Genomic DNA, 25230 nt, shown 5'->3' with positions numbered 1-25230 from the left:
CAACGTGTGCTTTTATTTTGATATTCCTTAATTCCACGTTGAAACGACACAATACAATAAGTTGGGTCACCAAAAGAAATCCTAAATAAAATGGGGTTGTGGTTTTAGGGTCTCCCTCAATGACTCCAGAGTTTAGATAAAGGGTTAGTTTGGAAACTCTAGCATGTCAGTGTTTCTTGTGAATCTTTGACAATTTTAAGTATGAAATATGCCTTCATTTGACTTTTATGTTTTAAAATCTTTGTGTAGCAAAGGAAACTGCAAACTTAAAGACACTGTATGTGTCTGCATGATGTAAAAATGAAATACACTGGTTTATGTTAATCTATAAAACTCTCCTTGGTCTGTCACCCCCCTACCTGTGTAGTTTGTTGAAACTTGCACCTGCTGTCTACAACACCCGTTCTACGAATCTCATCCTGCTGAAAATCCCCAAAACGCACTCAGTAATTGGTCAATCATAATTTCAATCTGCCGTGCGCACAGACTGGAACAATTTACAAAAAAGTTTCATCTCCAAATCTGCTTTCAAGCATATTATCATGGACATTTATAAAGACACCTGCAACTGCTACTAAACTAGTACCCGTATCTGCCTGCCTGCTGTGGCCGTTTATGTTGACTCTGTTTGGCTTACCACGTTTTAACTTGTTTTAATCTTGTTCTGTTTTAACTTTGAATTTCTTTTACCCCCTGCCCCCTATCCCTCAAAAGGCTGTGCCTTTTGCCAGGTCGCCATTGTAAATAAGAACGTGTTCTTAGTGATGCACGATATATCGGCCGCCGATATAATATCGGCCGATATGGCAGTTTTTTTACATATCGGTATCGGTCCGATATCAAGATAGGGCGGATATGGGCCAAAAAAATTATAATAATTTTTTTTGTTTTTAAAGGGGACATGCATTATAAATGTCTTTTTTCAGTGTCTAGCATTGTATTATAGTAATAGGAGTTAGTATCAATGTGTCTGTGTCTCTAAATACCATATTGGCGGATTGCCGTCATTCAGGTCATTCATTTCCTGCTCCATTTACCGTAATTTTCGGACTATAAGCCGCGCCTTTTCCCCCCATTTTTCGACCCTGCGGCTTATATAGTTGGCCTTAAATAGTTTCAAAATATCAGTCATTTCTGAAAATAAGTTACAAAAGTTAAAAAAAAATGCGTTTTGGAAAATAGCTCTTTATTTGATTATCATAAAAAAGTGTTTTCTATACAGAGATATCGACATCAGTAAATATCGGTATCGGCCAGAACAGCAATATTAACACTTTGAATGCCGACGGCGTGTATTCTCGTCTTATTAGACCCCCCGTTGAGTGCCGACGACGTGTATTGTCGTTTGATTTTTTTATTAGCGATCTGAATTCATATTTCATCAACCGAGTCTCCTGTTGGTACAGCAGACCCTCTAGGAGCTCAGATGGGAAAAAAATGCCCCCTATCGTCTATCCCTGTGTAACTGCAGGTCAGTCGATTATACTGGGAGATCCCTCAAACAATTCCTCAAACAATTAGAGTGTCCACATCATACCATTCATTCAAGTGCAGGGTTAGGGAATGGCTCATTGAAAACCAGAACTGTCAACACTGAGGTGTCTGTGTGTGTGTGGATATGGTGCGTCTGTCTATGTCTGGGTCTCTTAACATGTCATGATGTGCTCTGTCCTTGTGTCCATGACTGTATTGTGACCTGTATCCCTACTATGTCTATTGTCTATGTGCTTTTGTTGTGTTTTTATTCTAATGTTATTTATCTTGATTTTATTGTTTTTATTGCTAACCCTTTTTTACACAGGTTTTTAGCCTGTACCTTCTGGCAGGGGGACTGCCAATGGAAATTAGCCTTTTGGCTAAAATTGGGTGCATTTACATCTGTAAAATGTTTTATTAATGTACACTGTCCCCCTTGAACAAATAAAGTAAACCTAAACCTAAACCTAAACCCTGTGGGATCTGTAGAGGTGGAGCCAACTGGCTCCATTATGCTGGCGAGCCGTCTGATGAGGGATCTGATCGCGAGACGGAAAGCAGCCTGGAATATATATTTACAGCAGCCAATAATCAATCAATAAACGCGATCGATATTTGGAATGGCGATCAGGAATTGGAATAATCTTTTTGGAGAACATCTGATCTAAGGTAAGGAGTCTATGTTACCAGTCTTGGGGTAATCGGAGCTGTATTCACTGAGATAACAGCATGTCCCGTGTGTGTGTGTGTGTGATCTTGAGGAAACGAGAGAATAGATTTTTCAGCCCGCCTCTATAGCGTGCATAAGTACACATATACTATCGATAATCTAGTGTTTATTTGAAAACTATTCATAAATAGGCCGACAAATGACAACGTGTCTAGTGTATTCGAGAATATTCCAATAAATGCCGTTTATGGGGGCATCTTTCAATTTTCCGAAATTTTCAGAGAGAACGATAGCTTTTAGAAATGCTATAAAAAGGATATGAACCGATTAAAAAACAATCCATTTCGACAATGTTGACTGCAAACAAGTCATTGATAAGCGACGGGCAGATTAGACACATAGCCATAATTTAAAACATAGATTATGCGTTTTTAACACCAACTGTAACTGAGGGGTACAATTCCCTGACTGTATTGTTAGATATGGTATTTAATACCACTACCTCTTGTACTTTAACTTCTGGCCATCCAGTACATGATATAAGTATGATGAACACTTTCCCACCTGATGAAACGAAGTCCACACAAATGTACAAATCGAATATTTAATATAGCAAAAGGTATATACAACGTTCACTTGTTTACACTTATGATTTGAAATATGCACTTGTATGGCAAATGAGTATTCGTAGGTAAATCAACATTGAATGTCCAATCTCTGGTTACGCAGGGAGTAAGTATACAACCTGGATATTTAGGAACTATAGCGATGGTACTTAAATGATTATAGCTGGATACACTAAGGGGGGGGGGGTCCCGCTGGTTGTAAGACAGTAGGAGGGGGGGGGTTAGAGAAACCGCTGGCGGTATCCCATCTGGCCGACGATTTCTTGGGAGAATTCAAAGTCTTGAACACGGTGCCCACAGAACCTCGGTCCGCAGACGAATACAGCTGGACCCTCTGGTGGACGGTAGCTGCCGGTCCACAACGGAGAGACGTGAGGCGACCTCACTGGTGTAGAGCGCCGTCTCACCTGGAGTCCTCTCCGGGGGGTAGTTCCAACACTCCGCAGTGTTGGCCGTTATCCATGGAATAATCAAAGCACCCAAAGCATAATCCAAGCCGTGGAAGGCTCGCCGTCGTCCGGGTAGAGTAATCCAATATACAGGTCCAGTCGCCCTGGCCCGGAGCTCCTCGGATGCAAGCACCACTAGGGGTCTGCCCAGCCTGGTTAAGCGTCCAGATAACGTCAGGAACGATGGGGGTACTGATAACTTTATAACTCTAACCGAACGATGCACCATACATAAATAGACTATTATTAGCTTAATAGAATACGTCCAACTCGACGGTATAGTGCCAAACTATGACTATTCAACTATTAATCCACACGATATCTCAATGCCTATTCTGAGGCCAAGTAGGCCTTACTACACCACACGTGCGTCGTGGGTGAGGCTTCGCGTCTGTCACTCTGTTGGAGGGTAAAGAACTGGACTAAAAGAAGGTTCTACTTTACTTGCGCCATATATATATGCGCTATGAACAAATAGTACCATTCGTATTTCGCCAGACGTATTCCTACGCGGAACCGGGGCTTGCCACGACATGTTGGGCGGCACGATTGAACTTGAACCTAGGGGTATGGCAACCTGGCGCCAGGTTCTCGTCCAATGGTAGAATGAAACTATTATGGGCTGTTTAGTAGACTAAAGGGATATTCAGTGCATATTGTACAAGGAATATACAGGGGATATCAAACGATATACAAACACTATTTAAATATATATAAATAAATATATATATTCGGTTTAATCTGATCCTTCACAACAGCCGCCCCCTAATTAGTCCCACCTAATTAGCTAAGCAGAGACAGATTAACCGCACTGTCTACCACTCAAGGTCCGCTGTAAGGGTCAGTCAACTCACAAAGTCATGGGGTCATGGTCATCATCGATAGTATCTGGGAGTCGGGGCAGTTCTATGAGCCTCGCCACGGGTCGTGTGTAAGTGCGCCCTTGGACGAGTACTTCAGCTGCTCGGACCTTGCCATCGGCACCGGTGATCACTTTGCTTACGCGGCCAGCCGGCCACATAGCTCTGGGTAGTGACTGGTCGATAATCATGACGACTGTTCCTTCTGTCAAATTGTCTCTCTCTTTTACCCACTTCTGGCGGGTCTGTAGAGACGGTGGGTAGTGGAGTAGGAAGCTGCTCCAAAACTTGTCAGCTAGTACTTGACTGTACCTCCACATTCTTCGGCCGTTCGCTTCTTCAGGCCTGTACATTGTCTGGGGTAGCGCGGGGTGCAGCCGCCCCATTAGGAGTGTGTTGGGGGTGACTGGGTCGACATCTGCTACATCACTGGAGACGTAACCGAGGGGCTTTGAGTTCAATACTCCCTCGATCTCCGTGAGGACTCTCTCTGCTCCTGCGTGGTGTACATCCTCGTCGTATTTCTTTATGATCAGCTCTGTGACCTTGTGTCGGCTGTTCAAGACTATCGGGTACTTAATGTCATCCGGTAGATCGGGGGCTCTCCGCAGGCGACCACCCACTCTGATGAGATTATGGGCGTCACTCTCGGGTGCCAGGTGGAGCAGTCTGCTGTCTGATGGGACGGGGTTTCCTCCCTGTAGACAGTCTAGCTCATCGGGGAACGAGTCTCTCTGGGCTCGTTGTAGTAGAAGAAGTTCTGCTTCTTCGTAGTCAGCTGCTGACATGTCAGTGGTGGACTGAATCTCTGGGTGGTGCCGCAGGAATGTTCTTTGCTGCGCACTCTCTAGGGTAATGCAGTCATCTATGTTGGGGTCTGTGGAGGCGACTGTGCTCAGTCCACAGAACATAGGTTTCTTGTTCTCAGCCTCCTCGTTACTTGCTTCCCGTGGGGTGGGCATAGGCCACTCTCCTTCCGGGAGCTTGAGGAATTCTGGTCCGTCACTGTAGATGTTGCGACGCGTTAGGTCATCCAGAGACATTCCCCGGGTGATGACGTCAGCTGGGTTGTGTTTGGTGTCCACATACCGCCAGCTCGCTGCTTCTGTTAACTCTTGAATCTCGGTGACTCTGACTCCCACGAAGACTTTGTATCTGCATGAATCAGACTTGATCCATGTGAGTACTGTCGTGGAATCTGACCACAAGATTGTTCTGTGCACCGGAATGGTGAGTTCACGTTGGATTAACGTGGCTAGATGCGCTCCTGCTAGGGCTGCGCAGAGCTCTAGACGTGGGATAGATTGTTGCTTACGTGGGGCTATTCTTGAGCGGGCCAGGATGAAAGCAGTGTGTATCTTTCCTCCCTTCTCTTGGGCACGCAAGTAGGCCACCGATCCATAGGCTACTTCGGAGGCGTCGCTGAAGACGTGTAGATCAATCTCGCATGTCTCTGGCCTCACTGTGGATGGGAAGTAGCTGCGGCGTATATTGACGCCTGGGAGTGAGCGGAGTTCCGTCTCCCACTCTCTCCATGTTGAGGCAAGGTGTGCGGGTATTGGGTCGTCCCAGCCCTGGTCCTTGTCCCATAGTGCTCGTACAATCATCTTTGCCCTGGTGGTGTAAAGTAGAATACATCCCAACGGGTCATATTGTCTGGCGAGTGTTCTGTACACACTCCGTCTGGTGGTCGGTGTAGCCGTCAACCTTTTAATGTCAATCTTTGTTACGTGTCCCGCTGTGATTAGCTTCTCAATCTCAGCGCGGTACACACTCTCTTGAGCGGGGTCTTTGGCTGGGCGCCGCTCCGTGTTCAATAGATAGCGCTCCGTGGCGTCTTTCTTTGCGTGAAAGGTGGGCATTCCCTCTCGCCTCAGGAGTGGAGTTGCGTATCTCATCACTCCGCCGACTGTGACTCTCTTTGTCCCCTGCTCGAGTAGGTTGATGGCGTAAATGTCTTCTTTAGAACGAATATCTTTCTTTTCGTTCTTAAAGGGCATTGTCTCTAGTGTCCATAGCCTCTCGACATGCTGCAGGAGAGTGGTGTCTTCTTCTGTCGTTCTGGAGTGGAGGCAGCTAGTGGCTGCTGTTCGGTTGAGAGATTTAGCGAGGGGGCCTTGTAGGGTCCACCCTAGGCGGGTCTCGACTGCTGCAGGACAGCCTCGGGGTCCTGTATGGACCCGGTCAATCGGGACTATGAGTTCTGCATGGTCGGAGCCTATCAGCAGGGTCGGGGTAGCGCCGTCTATGAGCGGGATAGGTAATTGGCGCAGGTGCACATATTTATCCATCAACTTGGCGACAGGGTAGGTGTACTGCGATAGTCCTATTTCTTGGCTGGTGAAAGCATTTGTAATCTTATACCGTCGCTCTGGCTGCCCGTTTGCTGCGATAGTGAAGGAGACATTCTCGCCCTTTATCGTCTTTAAATCTCTTCTTATTGTCCGAATCGTCATTTCGTTCTTGCACCCCCGCAGTCCCAGCTGGGCCGCAGCGGACGCGAGCAGAAGGGTCTTCTCTGACCCGTCATCAAGGACGGCGTAAGTGTCCATGACTTTATCTTGGTAGCTCAATGTCACACGGACTACCTTTAAGAGCACTTGGGCGCCGCTGCTGCTGGCGGGGTCAATGTACATGACACTTGCCTTGGTGCCGCTCGATGGTGCAGGTGGAGGCCGTCTTCTGTTACTTTCGTGTAGTATATCTAGATGGGCTCCGTCGCACCGACTGCACCTTTTCTTTAGGCGGCATTCGGCTGCCATGTGTGGCCGCGCACATCGGTAACAGCGCCTGTTGGACTTTATCCATTGACTCACTTCTTCTGCATTCATCTTTGTGAATAGGTCACATTGTGACAGCCAGTGTTCTTTCTCACAGTAGGGACACGCTATCTTCCACTTCTCTTTTCTCGAGGGGGTGCTGTGACTCTTACTGCTCGGTACTGACTCTGATTGGTGCATGACAGTCACCGATCTTCTTCCATCATTTATTCCCCTGGGTCCCTCTCTGGAGCTTGGCGTGCTCCGCCCGAATGTATCCAGTCGTAAGCTGCTGACTTCTCTCGCCAGGAAGTCGGCTAGATCAAGGAGGGATGGTTCGGGGCCGTTGGGATCCCGGTAGTCTCTCTGCCGCCTAAAACGCTCCTGTCTTGCGGGTGGCAGCTTCTCCAAAATCCTCTCGACGTTAGAGTTGGCGTATAGCTCATGCATGCCCTTTTCCCGTTGCGCTCCCAGCATCCCTACCAGGGACTGCACTTTGATTGACAGGTCGTCTAATGAGCGATTGTCTGTGGCTGGGGGTAGGCGATCAATATGCCTTATCTCTTGGATTACGTAATCCCATATACGTCCATATCTCTGGTCCAGCGCCGCTAGGGCCGCTGTGTATGGTGTCGAAGAGGTGGCATAGGCTAGCGCTATATTGTGCGCTCGCGGTACTTTCAGGTGCTTCAGTAATATTGCATACTTGTGGCGTTCATCAGCGACATCCACCATCATTGTCTCTAAGCACATCCGGAGCTCCGTGTACTGTGCTCGACTCTCATAGGCGAAGTCTGGAAATGACGGCGTGGCAATGTATGACGCCGTGGATGGCTGATACATCGGCGAGCGTTGGGGGAGAGACCTCCTGGGCGAGTCCCCTCTTGCGCCTCGCTGTGGGCTGGTACTGACAGGGTACCATGGCCCGCTGGTCCAGGTGCTATTCCTCGGGGCTGGTCGTGCGTCGTGCTCACCCGTGAATAGAGTCGGGGGTCTGTAGCGCAGCGCCGCGGGGGTATAGCCTGGGCTGTACTGGACCTCCTGGTCCGGTGGAGTACTGTGCTGTCGTCGGGCTTGGTTCTCCTCCTCTCCCTCTTCTTCCTCTATCAGATCTTCCAGATCCTGTAATCGTTTATTTAGCTTCTCCGCAGTGTATGCCGCTCCTTCCTTGTAGCTGGGTCTCGCTTGGACCGGTCTGGGAAGGGGGTCTGCGGGGGGTATAGGCTCGGTCTGTTGGTCAAGTTCAGGGTCGCTTGCTCGTTGAGGAGACGCTGCCCTTGACTGTTGTCTCGACGAGTTCCTTGAACCCCTGGCGGAGGGAGAGGGTGTTGCCTTGCGGATCAGCTGCTCCATTAGCTGCGCTTGTAACTTGTCGCGCTCGACTTCGCGCTTGGTGAGATCTGCTTCTCTTTGGGCACCGGCAGCGGCGCGCTGGGCGTCGGCCCGGTCTCTTGCCATATTCTCTTCCGTCTGAAGGCGTCTCATCTCCAGGCGTGTGCGCTCTTCTTCGCTCCGTTGTTGCGCTTGGAGTTGTTCGCGCTCGCTGAGCGCCTGTGCTTGGAGACGGTCGCGTTCACCCTGAAGTCGATCGCGTTCGGTAGAGGCTGTCAGGCTGACGAGGAACGCCTGTTGTAGCATCCTCTCCGCTTCGCTGGGGGAAGGCGGTTGTGGAGGTGAGCCGCTCCTGCGTGAGCCGCTCCTGGGGGTACTCGTTGGGGAGTCCTGGAGCTCTATTTCCTCGGTGCTCTCCTCCTCTTCTTCCGTGCAGAGTTCTCTCTCTGTAGGGTTGTCTTCCTCCCGGGGCTGGCCGGGGACTACTTCTTCGGTAGTGGCGGGGGGTAAAGGCATGTCAGCTCCCTCCTGGTCCCCACCGTGAGCTTGGTCAGTTACATTAGGACCTACTAGGGCCTCTGTGGTCGGGGAAACCTGGTCGTTAAGGTCAGACATAATTTTACTTTCTACTTTTACCGCGTTTACCGTTTGTCGAAGGCTAGGTAGTTGACTGACAGTGTAATCCTCTAAGTACTGAGGTGGCTGTCGTCTGCGCCGCGGGCGTTCTAGGTTAGGAGGACCGTTTCGTGGAGTGTTCATCATAGGCCATTTCAATATTAATAACACTATATTAATATTACACTAGTTACCATCCGGCTCGAAGGACCAATTGTAACTGAGGGGTACAATTCCCTGACTGTATTGTTAGATATGGTATTTAATACCACTACCTCTTGTACTTTAACTTCTGGCCATCCAGTACATGATATAAGTATGATGAACACTTTCCCACCTGATGAAACGAAGTCCACACAAATGTACAAATCGAATATTTAATATAGCAAAAGGTATATACAACGTTCACTTGTTTACACTTATGATTTGAAATATGCACTTGTATGGCAAATGAGTATTTGTAGGTAAATCAACATTGAATGTCCAATCTCTGGTTACGCAGGGAGTAAGTATACAACCTGGATATTTAGGAACTATAGCGATGGTACTTAAATGATTATAGCTGGATACACTAAGGGGGGGGGGGGGGGTCCCGCTGGTTGTAAGACAGTAGGAGGGGGGGGTTAGAGAAGCCGCTGGCGGTATCCCATCTGGCCGACGATTTCTTGGGAGAATTCAAAGTCTTGAACACGGTGCCCACAGAACCTCGGTCCGCAGACGAATACAGCTGGACCCTCTGGTGGACGGTAGCTGCCGGTCCACAACGGAGAGACGTGAGGCGACCTCACTGGTGTAGAGCGCCGTCTCACCTGGGGTCTCCGGGGGGTAGTTCCAACACTCCGCAGTGTTGGCCGTTATCCATGGAATAATCAAAGCACCCAAAGCATAATCCAAGCCGTGGAAGGCTTGCCGTCGTCCGGGTAGAGTAATCCAATATACAGGTCCAGTCGCCCTGGCCCGGAGCTCCTCGGATGCAAGCACCACTAGGGGTCTGCCCAGCCTGGTTAAGCGTCCAGATAACGTCAGGAACGATGGGGGTACTGATAACTTTATAACTCTAACCGAACGATGCACCATACATAAATAGACTATTATTAGCTTAATAGAATACGTCCAACTCGACGGTATAGTGCCAAACTATGACTATTCAACTATTAATCCACACGATATCTCAATGCCTATTCTGAGGCCAAGTAGGCCTTACTACACCACACGTGCGTCGTGGGTGAGGCTTCGCGTCTGTCACTCTGTTGGAGGGTAAAGAACTGGACTAAAAGAAGGTTCTACTTTACTTGCGCCATATATATATGCGCTATGAACAAATAGTACCATTCGTATTTCGCCAGACGTATTCCTACGCGGAACCGGGGCTTGCCACGACATGTTGGGCGGCACGATTGAACTTGAACCTAGGGGTATGGCAACCTGGCGCCAGGTTCTCGTCCAATGGTAGAATGAAACTATTATGGGCTGTTTAGTAGACTAAAGGGATATTCAGTGCATATTGTACAAGGAATATACAGGGGATATCAAACGATATACAAACACTATTTAAATATATATATATAAATAAATATATATATTCGGTTTAATCTGATCCTTCACAACACCAACATTGAAGTGGATGATGGCATTCAACGGGGTAAAAAGGTAAACAAGGTCGGCACTGATAGTGTTAATATCGGTTATCGGTATCGGCCACAATTTTCACATCGGTGCATCACTACATGTTCTTAATGTCTTACCTGGTTAAATAAAGGTTAAATAAATCAAACGTAAAGGTGATATGGTTTCACTTACCGAGATGTAATGATATCGTCCCATACATTCATTGGATCATTTTTGGTGTCAGGGTAGCGGTCAGTCCATAGTCTGATGAGCCTCTTCAGAGAGTTCATTGACACTATTGAACAAAAGACAATTAAAATATATTTAATGAGTTTTTTCCATTGGAAAATATTTTGATTTATCCAAGATGCTCTGTGTACATATTTCCCAGTCAATGTAAATTAAGCCAGGTGAGACTCCTACTGTAAAGTCAATGTAAATGAAGCCAGATGAGACTCCTACTGTACAGTCAATGTAAATTAAGCCAGATGAGACTCCTACTGTGCAGTCAATGTAAAGTAAGCCAGGTGAGACTCCTACTGTGCAGTCAATGTAAATTAAGCCATATGAGACTCCTACTGTACACAGTCATTGTAAATGAAGCCAGGTGAGACTCCTACTGTACAGTCATTGTAAATTAAGCCATGTGTGAGACTCCTACTGTACTTGCCCCAAGAACAAAATTATCTCACTCATTATTATAAGAGGTATTATAAGTTTTCCCTGAGAAAAAGCATTCCCATATATTAACTTATATTTCAAAAGTGTAACAGACTACTAAGGTAATGTTTGGTAATGTGACAAAGGTGACTTAAAAATAAATGTTCAGCTCTTAGGTGTGAATGTGTGTACCGGTAACTGCCTTAACATTTTGAATGCCAGCCACGCTTTTTGTCGTTAGTTCATGCCGACCTTTGAGTGCCCGCCAACGCTATATAGTGTTTGTTTGTCGTATTTTTTTTTATTGGCGATTTGAATTCATATTTCATCAATCCCGTTAGTCCTCAGGTTAGTGTTGCAGACTCTCTCTGAGCTCAATTGGGAAGATACCGCCCCCTATCGTCTCTCCCTGTGTAACTGCACCCCATTACTTTAGACTGACGAAGGGGGGGGGGGGGGGGGGGGGGGGGGGGGGGGGGGCAGTTTCCTCATTTTACTTTTCCGTCGAGCCAACTGAAGAGACCAAGTGATCGCCGGCCATCAGAATAGCGTGGATTATGTATTTACAGTACCCAACACTGTAATCAATAAGCGTGATCGATATTGGAATGGCGATCAGGAATTGGAATAATCTTTTTGGATAACATCTGATCTGGGGTAAGGAATTTATTTGACCAGTCTTGGGATAATCAGAGCTATTTTCACCTATATATCAGCGGTTGCCCTATGCGTGTGTGTGTGTGTGTGGCTGTGCGAGCGATCAGGAAATGAGATAATCGATATTTCAGCCCGCTTCTATAGCGTGCAAGTACACATATACTATCGATAATCTAGCGTTTATTTGAAAACTATTCATAAATAGGCAGAAAAATTACAACGTATCCAGAATATTCCAGTAAATGCTGTTTATCACGGAATCTTTATATTTTCCTTGAAAACGAGCGCTTTTCAAAATGCTATAAAACGATTAAAAAACAATTCGTTTCGACAATGTTGACTGCAAACAAGTCATTGATAAGCGACGGGCAGATTAGACACATAGCCATAATTTAAGACAGAGATTATGCGTTCACAACGCTATCATTGAAGTGGGTGGTGGCATTTAACCATGCTTTACCATGTTAATGGCCGGCACTGAAGTGCTCAGTCAACTTTCCCTGGATAAATAAAGGTTAACAAAATAAATAAATGTTTTCTTTAACATTTTCTCATTATCTACAATTGAACCCTTGAGACAAAGAATCATATACCTCCATTTAGATTTTTTTTTGACAGTCTATATGTTTGCAGGTGTAGAGTCAATCCAAATAATTGACCCATCTCAAACTCCCCCTCCTTTCTTGACAACTGTTGCTTCCCTCGGACAAACATGAATGACGCATCAACCGAAAGTACTCAACCTCTTTAAAGGGGAATTCCAAAACAAAGCAACATTAAACTACCGTAATTCCTCTAATAGTAACCCCGGCTTGTATTTGTTTCAACTGTAGCGGGTACCAGGCTTGTATTAGGAGGAGGCCTGTATAAGAGGGAGGCCTATATTTCAAATTTTCAAACGGATCATAATGAATAAATCAACATTTTGTGTCAGTTTGAACCCAGTAAAATGTACTGGGTTCATTTATTGAAACCAAGTACTGTATGAAATAGTAAACAGTGCAATTACAGGTGGGAACTGGTCATTTCAACGTTTTCAAAGTGAAATCAAGTAACTAGCTCAGTATGCAGCTCAGTATATTAGTAACCCGGCTTGTATTAGGAGGCCGGCTTATAATTGCTTAGCTCAAGAGCGCACCCGGCCATTAATAGAGACCCGGTTTGTATTTGAGACCCGGTTACTATTAGAGGAATTACGGTAATTGACCAGACTGATCCTTAACTGATTCATTCTCTCCATGTGACTGGCCAAAGCGATATCTGCAAAAAGAAAAAAACAATGACACTACCCTCTACCCTCAAGAATAACTACGGTACAATGGGTGGGTAAATTCAACTTCCTGATATCTCATTAATCTCTGTCCATCAGCATCCAACTCTCTCACCAGGTAATGGAGTAACCAGTCACCCCCTCCACTCCTTGTGTATGTTTGGTACAAGTGGCAACCTTTGACTGGCGTTGTCTGATGACCCTTTTTCGTCATGTAGTTATTTGTAAAGCATGAGCCGTAACATAGGGCTATTTCTCTGTCTGTGAGCTCATAGTAATCTGTAGTAAAGACCCTGGGAAGAATTCCCGTTTAACTATAAATGTACACAATACTCCCAACTTATCGTCTTTAGAGAAGGTTTGAAAACATTGTTTATCTGAAAACTTAAGGCTGACTTATATGATTTTTGTCTCAAGGATTAATGTAATTAATTTTGTTGGACAGCTGTATTTGTACACAGTTCAGTTCAACTTTATTATCCGAGATAGGAAATTTGACTTGCAGCCAGGGGCACAAGATTAAAAACATCAGTACCAAAATATTATCCTAGACATACAGAACACAGCAGCCAGGGGCACAAGATAAAAAACATCAGTACCAAAATATTATCCTAGACATACAGAACACAACACTGCTGGATGTGAAAAAATTCAGCAGGGTTATTGCACAGGGAACAGTATTTACATTGCTAGATTACACGTGCAAATTGAGAAGGGTTATTGACGGGGAAAAAAGGAGTAATTTTTTTAGTCTCAAAGGGGTGAAGGGGGAACAGTCTAAACTGTCCAATGTAGACCTGGCCTTGCGGAGAACATGCTGGTCAAAGGTAGCAGTCAGGGGAGTCTCACCAGCCACCTTCACAATAGTGATCAGGTGGTTTTTATCTCTAATGTTCAGGTTACCGTACCAAGCAATCTTTTTATTTTTTTATTATCTTTTCCCCCCTTTCTTTTTCCGTTTTTCTCCCATCCCAATATTAGTCGTTATGCCAATTCCCAATCCCCTTCCTGGTCGCTGCGCACTCTACCCCCTACCGTCGGTCTGGGAGGGCGGAGACTATCACATGCTTCCTCCGACACATGTGTAGCCAGCCCACCGCTTCTTTTCACCCGGCAGCGCGGACTCTCACTGGGAGAGTGTAATGTGTGGAAGGTCACACTACCTCTCCCAGATCCTTCCCTTGCTGTGCAGGCGCCCCGACCGAACTGTAGGAGTCGCTGTTTACAACGACCAGGACCCACCCTCGCCGGGTTTCCCACCCTCTAACCCTAATTGTGTTAGTATGGACGGTCGGCCAAGCCGGAGGCACCACAGCTGGATTCGATCCCACTGGCTCTGTCGTGGTAGACAGATGCTTAGTCCGCTGCGCTACCCGGCCACCCTACCAAGCAATCATAGAAGCGTTCAGGTTCAGGTTACTGTACCACTCACCGTCTCCCCTGATGAACATCAGGAAGTCGTGGATCTCCGTCAAGGATTGCACGGACTGCAGAATGGTCAGACGACTTTGATTCAACAGACTATCCACACTGGAGTAATTCTAGAAAAGGCAGAGATTAAGGGATGAGAACACTAGTATTGTTTTACTTCTTTGTGGTTACTGAATGGTGGCGTCCATTTTGTATTGTGCTTCTTTTAGCTCTGTCTGTGTTCTCATGGGTTGATATTACTGTACTTGAAACTCTTGTTTTCTATATTGTCATTGAGGCAGTGACTTAAAGGAATAATACAGGATTTATTGGACAATCAAAATGGTTGATACATTCAGGCATTTTCTTTCCTCTAAGTCTGCTGTTTGGGCGCATTACAGATTTTGTATCGTCTACGATAGAGATGGATTAAACAGTGACTGAGCGTGATAATTGTGTTACGTGAGGTGTATGAGAGAATCAATCCATAAGGTTATGGGCCAGTTTGCATTGCCTCGGTCCATTACCAGCACAAGGAGAGATCCGGGAACACATTTATTTGAACAAATAGTTGATAATAGACACGTGTTCCTTATGCTTTCAGCTAAGGCATTAAAGGCAAAACTGTATTTCTTTTTACCAAATACCTTTTGAATTAGAAAGGGAATAACATTTTTGGAAATGTGAAGACATTTTCTCAATTCTTTTGTATCTGTGTGCTCTTGTTTTTATACATTTTCTTTTATTTGTTCTATATGTGGACATTTTCTGTATGCTGCCTTCTTGGCCAGGGCCCACTTGAAAAAGTGGTGGAAATATCAATGTTAGTGATGCACCGATGTGAAAATTGTGGCCGATACCGATAACAGATATTAATATTGCTGTTCTGGCCGATACCGATATTTACCGATGTCGATATCTCTATAGAAAACACTTTAATGATAATCAAATAAAGAGCTATTTTCCAAAACGCATTTATTTTTTTTAAACGTTTGTAACTTATTTTCAGAAATTACTGATATTTTGAAACAATTTAAGGCCAAAACATGTAATAAGAAAAGAAAAAGATTGACATTTCTTTTTATAATTTTTTTTTAATATCAGCCCTATCTTGATATCGGACCGATACCGATGTGTAAAAAAACCTGCCATATCGGCCGATATTATATATACTAATCAATGTGATTACCCTGGTTAAATAAAGGATGAAAAAAGGAAATGATTTATCAAAACGCAACTTAGTGACTGAAACACTAGCTGGTTATGACGTACAATTAGCGTAGATTTCAATGGTGAAATCTGTTTACTACTCAGTTGCTGAGAAAATTGTGGAAATATAGGTGAATCGGGAAGTCCATGTCCAGCTAATCTTGTTACATTGAAAACCAAGGATGAGGTGGTTATTTCTAATAACACTCACACTCATGGTTAAAACACAAAAATAACTGTAACTGGGTTTAAACACACTAAAACATAGAAAGACACACACAGACACGCGCTACCGAATGCATAATGTCCACGGAGGCTCCGCCTAACACGGACATAATAATGAGTTAGATCAACAAACGGAACACCAGGAAGGGAGACGGTACAGTGGCATCAGCAGACCTGTATGAAGAGCTGCATGGCGTAGTTGGCATAGTACTTGGCGCGGTCGTAGTCTTCCTGCAGGATGTAGAGCAGACTGAGCTCCTGGCTATAATGGCCTTCCAGACGGCTCTTCCGTTCCTCCACCTTCATGGCCTTGTCCACGAAGCTGAGCAGGGACTGGTCCCTCTCCCCGAGCTGGAGCTGTTTCAGCATGCTGCGCATCATGTGCGGCAGGTACATCTCCTGAAGACAACGTTCACCGTCAGCGCTACATTTACACCTCGGAGCTCACACCTGCTCTGTCAACTTTAGTAGCTGTTGATAAGGAGTTATGGGCAAACAAACTCTGTTATGAAAAATCAAAGCCAAAATCAAGTCATCTTTAAAAGGTATTGGTTAATGGTTACACTGTAACAAAGTCTATGTTAAGTAATTGAAACCAATGGGTATTGTTATCTGCAAATTAATGGGTACTTAAAAGGGGACACGCCGACCTTATGGGAAATGCACCAATTTCCTCTCTGTGCGTTCAGTAGAAAGCTATCCGGCTTCAAACTAGCCTAGCTTAGCACTAATGAATAGAAGTGGATACGGACCACTAGCCTAGCTTAAAACTCTGGGAGAGGTTTTGGCTAACAGCTAGGCTAGTAGTCCGTATCTGCTACCATTCATTTGTGCTAAGCTTGGCTAGCTTGCAGCCGGATAGCTTTCTACTGAACGCACAGAGATGAAATTGGTATCCATCTTCTTGTCCGACTCTGAAGAAGTTGGTAAGCACATTTCCAATAATGTTGGCATGCCCCTTTAAGTACATTGTAGCAATTTTCACGTAGTTTAATGCTAAATCTTTGAAGTCTGAATCTTTTTATGAAAGACTTTAAGGGAAAATAATCCTGATTTGAATTAGATTACATTCCTAATGTATCTTGTGGTCCAAGTCTTGATGATTTTAAGAAATCTAAGTTGAGCGGTATATGTGATGCAGGGATGTGGGTGTGTCTCTACCACCTTATATATGGGGTCTGACCACATCTTGTCCAGGTCGGCCGGGGAGTTCTCATCAATGTTGACCGTGGAGCAGTACTGCAGAGACTTCCACTCCGTCAGGCAACTATAGGCCTCCAACGCAGCCATCTCCCAGAAGTCCTTCTCCGAGTCTGTGGGCTCCCCATCAGTCCAGTGCTCCGTGTTCAGAGCCTGGTGGGATATTATTATTATCATCAACATCATTATTATTATATTTTTCTCCACCAAGGTTTGCATACTATGGGAGGGTTTCTGTTAGCAGGTAACTATCTATTGAAGTTCGACATATTTAAATCTCTTGGGTCATAATGTCCTGTGAAAATAATTCCCTCTTATTTTTATTTTATTACCAAGAAACGTACGTCCACTAAAAGTGCTTGTTTTTGCCAGAAATCGACAGACGTCCCTGTGAGGCGTCTGTGTCTACCTTGCGGTGCAGCTGGATTCGCGAGATGTGTGTGTGAGCCAGGAAAACAAACAAGGATTATATGGACTAAAGTAACATTACCATAAAAAAGAATGTGTTGCATTGGAATACAGCTACCTTAGTGTTATCTAAAAGATAAAAATAATGGTTCGTGTTTGTGCATTTCCAAATTGTAACAACAACATGTTGTGATAGTGTTCATAGACTATTGATAAGGAGGGGTGCGCTGAAGTTGTGGCTAGCTTGTGCTACATGGACCCAAACACTTGAGCCACCCTGGCTGTTCCACTTTTGTCTCAATACATTTGCCGTTCCATGAGAGGAGAGAGCTGCTGCAGTGCAGACAGAGTGGAGGTAATGTAACATTTGTCCGGGACATTGAAATCATCTTGGACACGTGGACCGGCAGCAAACGGAAACCATGTACTATGGAGGTTTAGTCACTAATGTTCAGACGTCAACATATGATAAGCTATCATGGGACCAGAGTTTTACAGCTCCAGCATATCTACTTGGGTCAAAAAAAAAATTTCTGGTCCCATGTTTGTTGAACTTCCGCGATGTTGTCAGGGAAACTTGGGGTCGTTGTTCAGACCGGATACATTGAAGAACTTGGTTCATACCTCATTGTAAAGCTTCACAGCCTCTGCAGACCAGGTTTACTGAAGACCTTGGTTCATACCTCATTGTAAAGCTTCACAGCCTCTGCAGACCAGGTTTACTGAAGACCTTGGTTCATACCTCATTGTAAAGCTTCACAGCCTCTGCAAAGTCACTGTTTGCCTCTGCCTGGAGAGCGGTGCAGGTTATGGACTTGGTTCCAATTTTGCCTCCAAAGATGCCACGTACAACATCGAAGTCCTCTAAAGATCTGTATAGCCTGGAGAGCAACAGAAACAAAAAAACAACATTACTGATAATAAAGGTAATAGTTGTAAAAGATGCACTGCTATAAAAACTGTACACAGCTATGGTGAGTGTGAGACTCATCAATAACCCACACATGTCTAGTTTGATCCCTGCATATAGCAATGTAGCAATAAATGTATATAGCTGACACTATGGTCCGACCTGGAGATATGCATGTACAAAAGAAGATAAACACAGGTCATTGTATTACAGGTCATTTACAGGTTCAACTGTTCCCTCTTCCGGCTCCAAGGGCAAGCTCCCTTGAACTGTATGACACCAGGGTGAAGAACAGAGGAGGAAGGACATCAACCCTGCCCACACAGGCAACCACCTCTTCCAAAAACCTACTTCTGGGAGACAGTACCAGTCCCTTGGTCTTTACTCTGTTCTTTTTGTTTTTTGACATCTGTCCCAAGTCCACCCAAAAAAAGGGTAAACCTTGTTATTGGGACTACACAGTTAAATGCATCGACGGTGCCCACTAGTACAATACTTTCAATCATCTCATTATCAAAGAAATCAGTAAATCAATCAAACCAACCAACCAACCAACCAGCCAGCCAGCCAGCAAGTATACAGCAGTAAATACACGAACAGGCAGACAGAAAACTAGATAGATACTTTGCAAGATGGATCCATTTCTCTGTGTCAGGGGGGATGTCCTTGCGTCCTCGTGAGCGTTTAGCAGCGGGCTCCTCGGGGCAGCAGGCTTGCAGTAAGGCCTCTTCCAGCAGCAAGACACCCGAGGGCTGCTGGAGGCTTTCCAGGCAGCTGGAGCTGATCGCTGCTGGCTGCAGCTGGAGCAAGTCCTTGTGCTGGTAGCTCATGTCCTAAACAATATATCAAGAGATGAACAGAAAAATACTCACTCATCCTATTCCTAAACCTCAACAGGTGCAAGTAACAAGTATAACGTCTGAAGCTGCTCACTCAGTATAGATGACACTGAGAGCACCCAGGGGAATGTTGTTCATAGGTACTGTTGTGAAGGGCCAGATTAAACCGAATATATATATTTATTTATATATATATATTTAATTGTATTTGTATATTCTCTAATATTCCCTGATATCCCTTGTATATTCCTTGTACAATATGCATTGAATATCCATTCTAGCCTACTGAACATCCCATAATAGTCTCCATTCTACTATTGGTCGAGACCTTGGTGCCAGGCTGCCATACCCCTCAGACCCAGTTCAAACGTACCGCTCGACATGTACGAACAAGTCCTAGTTCCGCGTAGGAATTTGGCTACCGCACCACTAATGGGACTATTTGTTCATAGTGCGTATATATACTGCGCTACTAAAGTAGGACTTTCTTTTCAGTCCAGTTTCTTACCCTCCAATAGAGTCACAGACGTAAAGCCTCCCCGCGATGCCACGTGTGGGAGTAAGGCCAAGTTCGCCTACCATCGGTATTGAGACATCGTGTATATTAATATTTGAATAGTCATATTTGGCACTATATCGTCGAGTTGGACGTAGTCTATTAAGCTAATAATAGTCTGTTAATATATAGTGCTTCGTGCGGTGAGAATACTACCGTAGTCAGTACCCCATCGTTTCGGGCAGAGAACTGGCTGCTTACCCAGGGTGGTTGACCCTATGTGAAGCTGCACCCGAGGAGCCCCAGAGCAGACGAGCGAGTGGACCTGTATACCGGATTATTCTACCGACGACAGCCCGCCTTCCCAGGCACGGATTATGCTTTGGATACTTTGATTATTCTATGGATAAAGACCCCCGACACTACCGTGTGTTGGAACCCCCCCCCCTGGAGAGGTCGCAAGGTGAGGAGACGCTCTGCAAGACGAGGTCTCTCCACATCTCTCCCCCGTGGACCGGAGAGAGCCGGCCCACAAAGAGTCCACCTGCTTTCATCTGTGGTCCATCATTGCTGTTATTCCTTAACTATTCCAGGTCGTATATTTACCACCTGCGCCTTCAGAGATTGGACATTATCTATTGATATACCGACGAATACTCCTTGCCATAAAAGTGCATACTATTTCAATTCATAAATGTAATTAAGTGATTAAGTGTTTAGTCTACACACCATCGCTGTGTAGGCAATAAAGACTTGTTTCTAATTCGTACATTTGTGTTGGATCCGTTTCATCTACGTGAGAGTGTTCATGATAATATATTTATGCCGTGTACTGGGTGGCCGAATATTAAGTACAAAGGTAGTGGTAGTAAGTATCATATCTAGTAATACAGTCAGGGAATTGTACCCCTCAGTTACAATTGGTCCTTCGAGCCGGAGGGTAATCAGTGTAATATTAATATAGTGTTATTAATATTGAAATGGCCTATGATGAACACTCCACGAAACGATCCTCCTAACCCACGCCCGCAGCGCGAACGACGGCTCCCTCAGTACTTAGAGGCTTACGCTGTCAGTCAACAACCTAGTCTTCTACTAACAGTAAACGCGGTAAAACTAGAAAGTAAAAGTATGTCTAACCCCAACGCCCAGACTACCCCGACCATAGAGGCCCCTACGGGCTCTAATGTAACTGACCAAGTTCACGGTGGGGACCAGTGGGAACCAGACATGACTTCACACCCCGCCAGTACTGAAGAAGTAGTCCCCGATGAGTCCCGGGAGGAATACAACGCTACCGAGAGAGAACTCGGCACGGAAGAAGACGGGGAGAGCACCGTGGAGATAGAGCTCCAAGGCTCCGCAAGGAGTACCCCGAGGGAAGGCTCCCCTATACAACCGCCTTCTCCCAGCGAGGCAGAGAGGACCCTACAGCAGGCCTTCCTCATCAGCCTGAACGCCGCTGCTGAACGCGACCGACTGCAGATCCAGCAGCGGAGCGAAGAAGAGCATATACGTCTAGAAATAAGACGCATTCAGATGGAAGAGAATGTGGCCCGAGACCGAGCAGACAGCCAGCGAGCAGCTGCTGGTGCTCTACGGGACGCAGAGCGCGACAGACAGCAAGCGCAACTAATAGAACAGCTGATCAGACGGACAACACCCTCTCCCTCCGCCAGAGGCTCCAGGAACTCGTCTAGACACACCTCCAGGGCGGCATCCCCTAGCCGAGTAAACAACCCTGAACTTGACCAACAGACGAGGTCTATACCCCCCACAGACCACCTCCCCCCACCGGTCCAAGCGAGACCTAGCAACCGGGAAGGAGCAGCATATCCTGTGGAGAGGCTAAACCAGAGACTACAAGCACTGGATGACCTAACTGAAGACGAAGAGGAAGAGGAGGAGAACCACGCCCGAAGACAGCACAGTACTCTACCGGACCCGGAGGTCCGGTACAGCCCAGGCTATACTCCCGCGGAGCTGCGCTACAGACCCCCGACTCTATACACGGGTGAGCACGACGCACGACCCGCACCGAGGAACAGCACCTGGACAAGCGGGCCATGGTACACTGCCGGTACCAGCCCATACCAAGAAGCGGGAGGAGACTCGCCTAGGAGGCCTCTCCCCCAACGCTCGCCGATGTATCCACAGTCAGCGTCATACATTGGCACGCCTATGGTACCCGACTTCACCCAAGAGAACCGGGCCCAGTATACAGAACTCCGCATGTGTCTGGAGACCATGTTGGTGGATGTATTGGATGAACGCCACAAATACGCCATCCTACTGCAGCACTTAAAGGTGCCCCGCGCACATAATATAGCGCTCGCCTACGCGACTTCCACCACCCCATACACAGCAGCGCTGGTAGCATTGGACCAGAGGTATGGGCGCATATGGGATTACGTGATCCAGGAGATCCGACACATCGACCGCTTACCCCCAGCAATAGACAATCGAGCACTGGACGACCTGTCCATCAGAGTGCAGTCCCTGGTAGGGATGTTGGGAGCGCAAAGAGAGAAGGGGAAGTATGAACTTTACGCCAACTCAAATGTGGAAAGGATCCTGGAGAAGCTGCCGCCCGCTCGTCAGGAGCGCTTTAGGCGGCAGAGGGACCACAGAGACCCGAATGGCCCCGAACCGAACCTCCTCGATCTAGCAGACTTCCTGGCGAGAGAAGTCAGCAGCCTACGGCTAGATACATTCGGACGGAGCACCCCTGGCTCCAGAGAAGGAACCAGACGACTAAATGATGGAAGAAGATCGGTGACTGTGATGCACCAATCGGAGTCAGTACCGAGCAGCAGGAGCCACAGTACCCCCTCCAGAACGGAGAAGTGGAAGATAGTGTGCCCCTACTGTGAGAAAGAACACTGGCTAGCGCAATGTGACTCCTTCCCCAAGCTGAACGCGGAGGAAGCAGGTCAATGGATAAAGTCCAACAAGCGCTGTTTTCGCTGTGCGCGCTCACACATGGCAGCCGAATGCCGCTTAAAGAAAAGGTGCACCAAGTGCGATGGAGCCCATCTGGACATACTTCACGACAGTAACAGACGGCGCCCTTCACCTGCACCATCCAGCCGCAAAGCGAGCGTCATGTACATCGATCCCGCCAGCAGCAGTGGAGCCCGAGTACTCCTAAAAGTAGTGCGTGTGACACTAAGCTACCAGAATAAAGTCCTGGACACTTATGCCGTCCTCGATGACGGGTCAGAGAAGACCCTGCTGCTCGCCTCCGCTGCGGCCCAGCTAGGGCTGCGGGGAAGCGAAACCCAAATGACAATTCGGACAATAAGACGAGATTTGAAGACGATAAAGGGCGAGAATGTCTCATTCTCTATCGCAGCAAGCGGCCAGCCTGAGCGACGGTACCAGATTGCAGACGCTTTCACCAGCCAAGAAATAGGACTGTCGCGGTACACATACCCCGTCGCCAAGCTGATGGAGAAATATGCACATCTGCGCAAGTTACCGATCCCGCTCATAGACAATGCTATGCCGACCCTGTTGATAGGCTCCGACCATGCAGACCTCATTGTCCCGATAGACCGGGTTCATACCGGACCCCGAGGCTGTCCTGCAGCAGTCGAGACCCGTTTGGGATGGACTCTCCAAGGCCCGCTCGCCAAATCTCTCAACCGAAGTACAGCCACTAGATGTCTCCACTCCCGAGTCACAGAGGGAGAAACCGCACTCCTGCAACACGTAGAGCGGCTATGGAGCTTGGAACAAATGCCCTTTAAGAATGGAAAGAAAGACATTCGCTCTAAAGATGACATTTACGCCATTCACCTCCTCGAGACAGGGACCAAGAGAGTCCAGGTCAACGGCGTGTTGAGATACGCCACGCCACTCCTGCGGCGAGAAGGAATGCCTACTTTCCACGCCAAGACAGACGCCATAGAACGGTACCTGCTGAACACGGAGCGGCGCTTAGCCAAGAACCCCGCCCAAGAGAGTGTATACCGCGCTGAGATTGAGAAGCTCATCACAGCGGGACACGTCACAAAGATGGACATTAAAGAGGCTGACCAGACCACTGAATCGTGGTACGTGCCCCACCACAAGGTCCATCACAACGGTAAAGACCGCATAGTATTTAACTGCAGCTACCAGATCGGATCCCAAAATCTGAATAAAGAGTTACTGCCCGGTCCCACACTCGGCCCCTCCCTACTCGGCGTTCTACTCCTCTTCCGCCAGGAAAAGGTGGCCATCAGCGGGGACATTAAAGGAATGTTCCTGCAGGTGAGATTAGTAGAGGCGGACAAGCCCCTGTTACGGTTCCTATGGAGAGAGAAGCCAGGAGATGAGCACCCAGCCATCTACCAATGGGAAGTCCTCCCCTTCGGAACGACGTGCAGCCCCTGCTGTGCGACATTTGCACTACAGAAACATGTAGCAGAGGACCCAGCAGCGGACGAAGAGGTCCGACACAGCGTAAAGAACAGCTTCTACGTAGACAACTGTCTACAAAGCCTTTCAACCCAGGAAGAAGCCGAGGCTCTCCTGATTAAACTCTGCGCCTCATTGATCAAAGGCGGCTTTGATCTCAGGCAGTGGGCCAGCAGCGATCCGCAAGTACTGCGCAGCCTCTCCTCCGAGGACAAGGCAGCCAGCAGCGAGACCTGGATGGCTACAATCCCAGGAGAAGCCCAGGAGATGACCCTGGGATTGGTGTGGCGATTCAAAACAGATTCGCTTCACTACAGATACAAGCCCCTGACTACGGAGCAGGGAAGGCCGGCGGCGGCGCCGACCACCAGACGGAGTGTGTACACAACACTCGCCCGACAATATGACCCGCTAGGATGTATTCTACCGTACACCACCAGGGCAAAAATGATTGTACGAGCATTGTGGGACAAGGACCAGGGCTGGGACGACCCCATTCCCGCACACCTTGCATCCACCTGGAGAGAGTGGGAGATGGAGCTCCACTCACTCCCAGGCGTTAATATGCGCCGAAGCTACTTCCCACCCACGGTGAGGCCAGAGACATGTAAAATGGACTTGCACGTCTTCAGTGACGCCTCAGAGGTCGCATACGGATCAGTAGCCTACTTGCGGGCCCAAGACCAAGGGGGAGAGATCTACACAGCATTTGTCCTCGCCCGCTCGAGAGTAGCCCCACGCAAGCAACAATCTATCCCACGTCTAGAGCTCTGCGCAGCCCTAGCCGGAGCGCACCTAGCCACGCTCATCCAACGTGAGCTCACCATACCGGTGTCTAGAACAATCCTGTGGTCAGATTCCACGACGGTACTCGCCTGGATCAAATCGGACTCATGCAAGTACAAAGTCTTCGTGGGAGTCAGAGTCACCGAGATTCAAGACTTAACCGAAGAGTTAACCGGAGAAACAGAGTGGCGCTACGTTGATACAAAACAGAACCCAGCTGACGTCATCACCCGGGGGATGCCCCTGGATGACCTCACCCGTCGCAATGTCTACAGTGACGGCCCCGCATTCCTAAGACTCCCGGAAGGACAGTGGCCCATGCCTATCCCGAGGGAAGCCAGTCCAGAGGAGGTGGAAATTA

The 25230-nt window shown here is 47.1% G+C and overlaps 1 protein-coding gene across 1 annotated transcript in view; it reads right to left on the bottom strand.

The window, feature by feature from the left end:
* The window catches only part of prkdc (protein kinase, DNA-activated, catalytic subunit), a gene marked incomplete at its 5' end in the record, with an annotated part of 219814 nt that overhangs the window by 74555 nt on the left and 120029 nt on the right, over window positions 1-25230 (bottom strand). Inside the window, 6 exons of the mRNA XM_084325881.1 lie at window positions 10588-10690; window positions 14415-14523; window positions 16001-16225; window positions 16991-17179; window positions 18177-18315; window positions 18969-19177. Coding sequence (XP_084182007.1) covers window positions 10588-10690; window positions 14415-14523; window positions 16001-16225; window positions 16991-17179; window positions 18177-18315; window positions 18969-19177 — 974 coding nt within the window. The remainder of the gene's footprint in view (window positions 1-10587; window positions 10691-14414; window positions 14524-16000; window positions 16226-16990; window positions 17180-18176; window positions 18316-18968; window positions 19178-25230) is intronic.

The sequence above is a fragment of the Notolepis coatsorum genome, assembly GCF_963971535.1.
Source record: "Notolepis coatsorum genome assembly, chromosome: 12".
In the NCBI taxonomy this organism is placed as follows: Eukaryota; Metazoa; Chordata; class Actinopteri; order Aulopiformes; family Paralepididae; genus Notolepis; species Notolepis coatsorum.
Note: the sequence above shows the minus strand (reverse complement) of the source record. Positions and strands in the feature narration are given on the sequence as shown.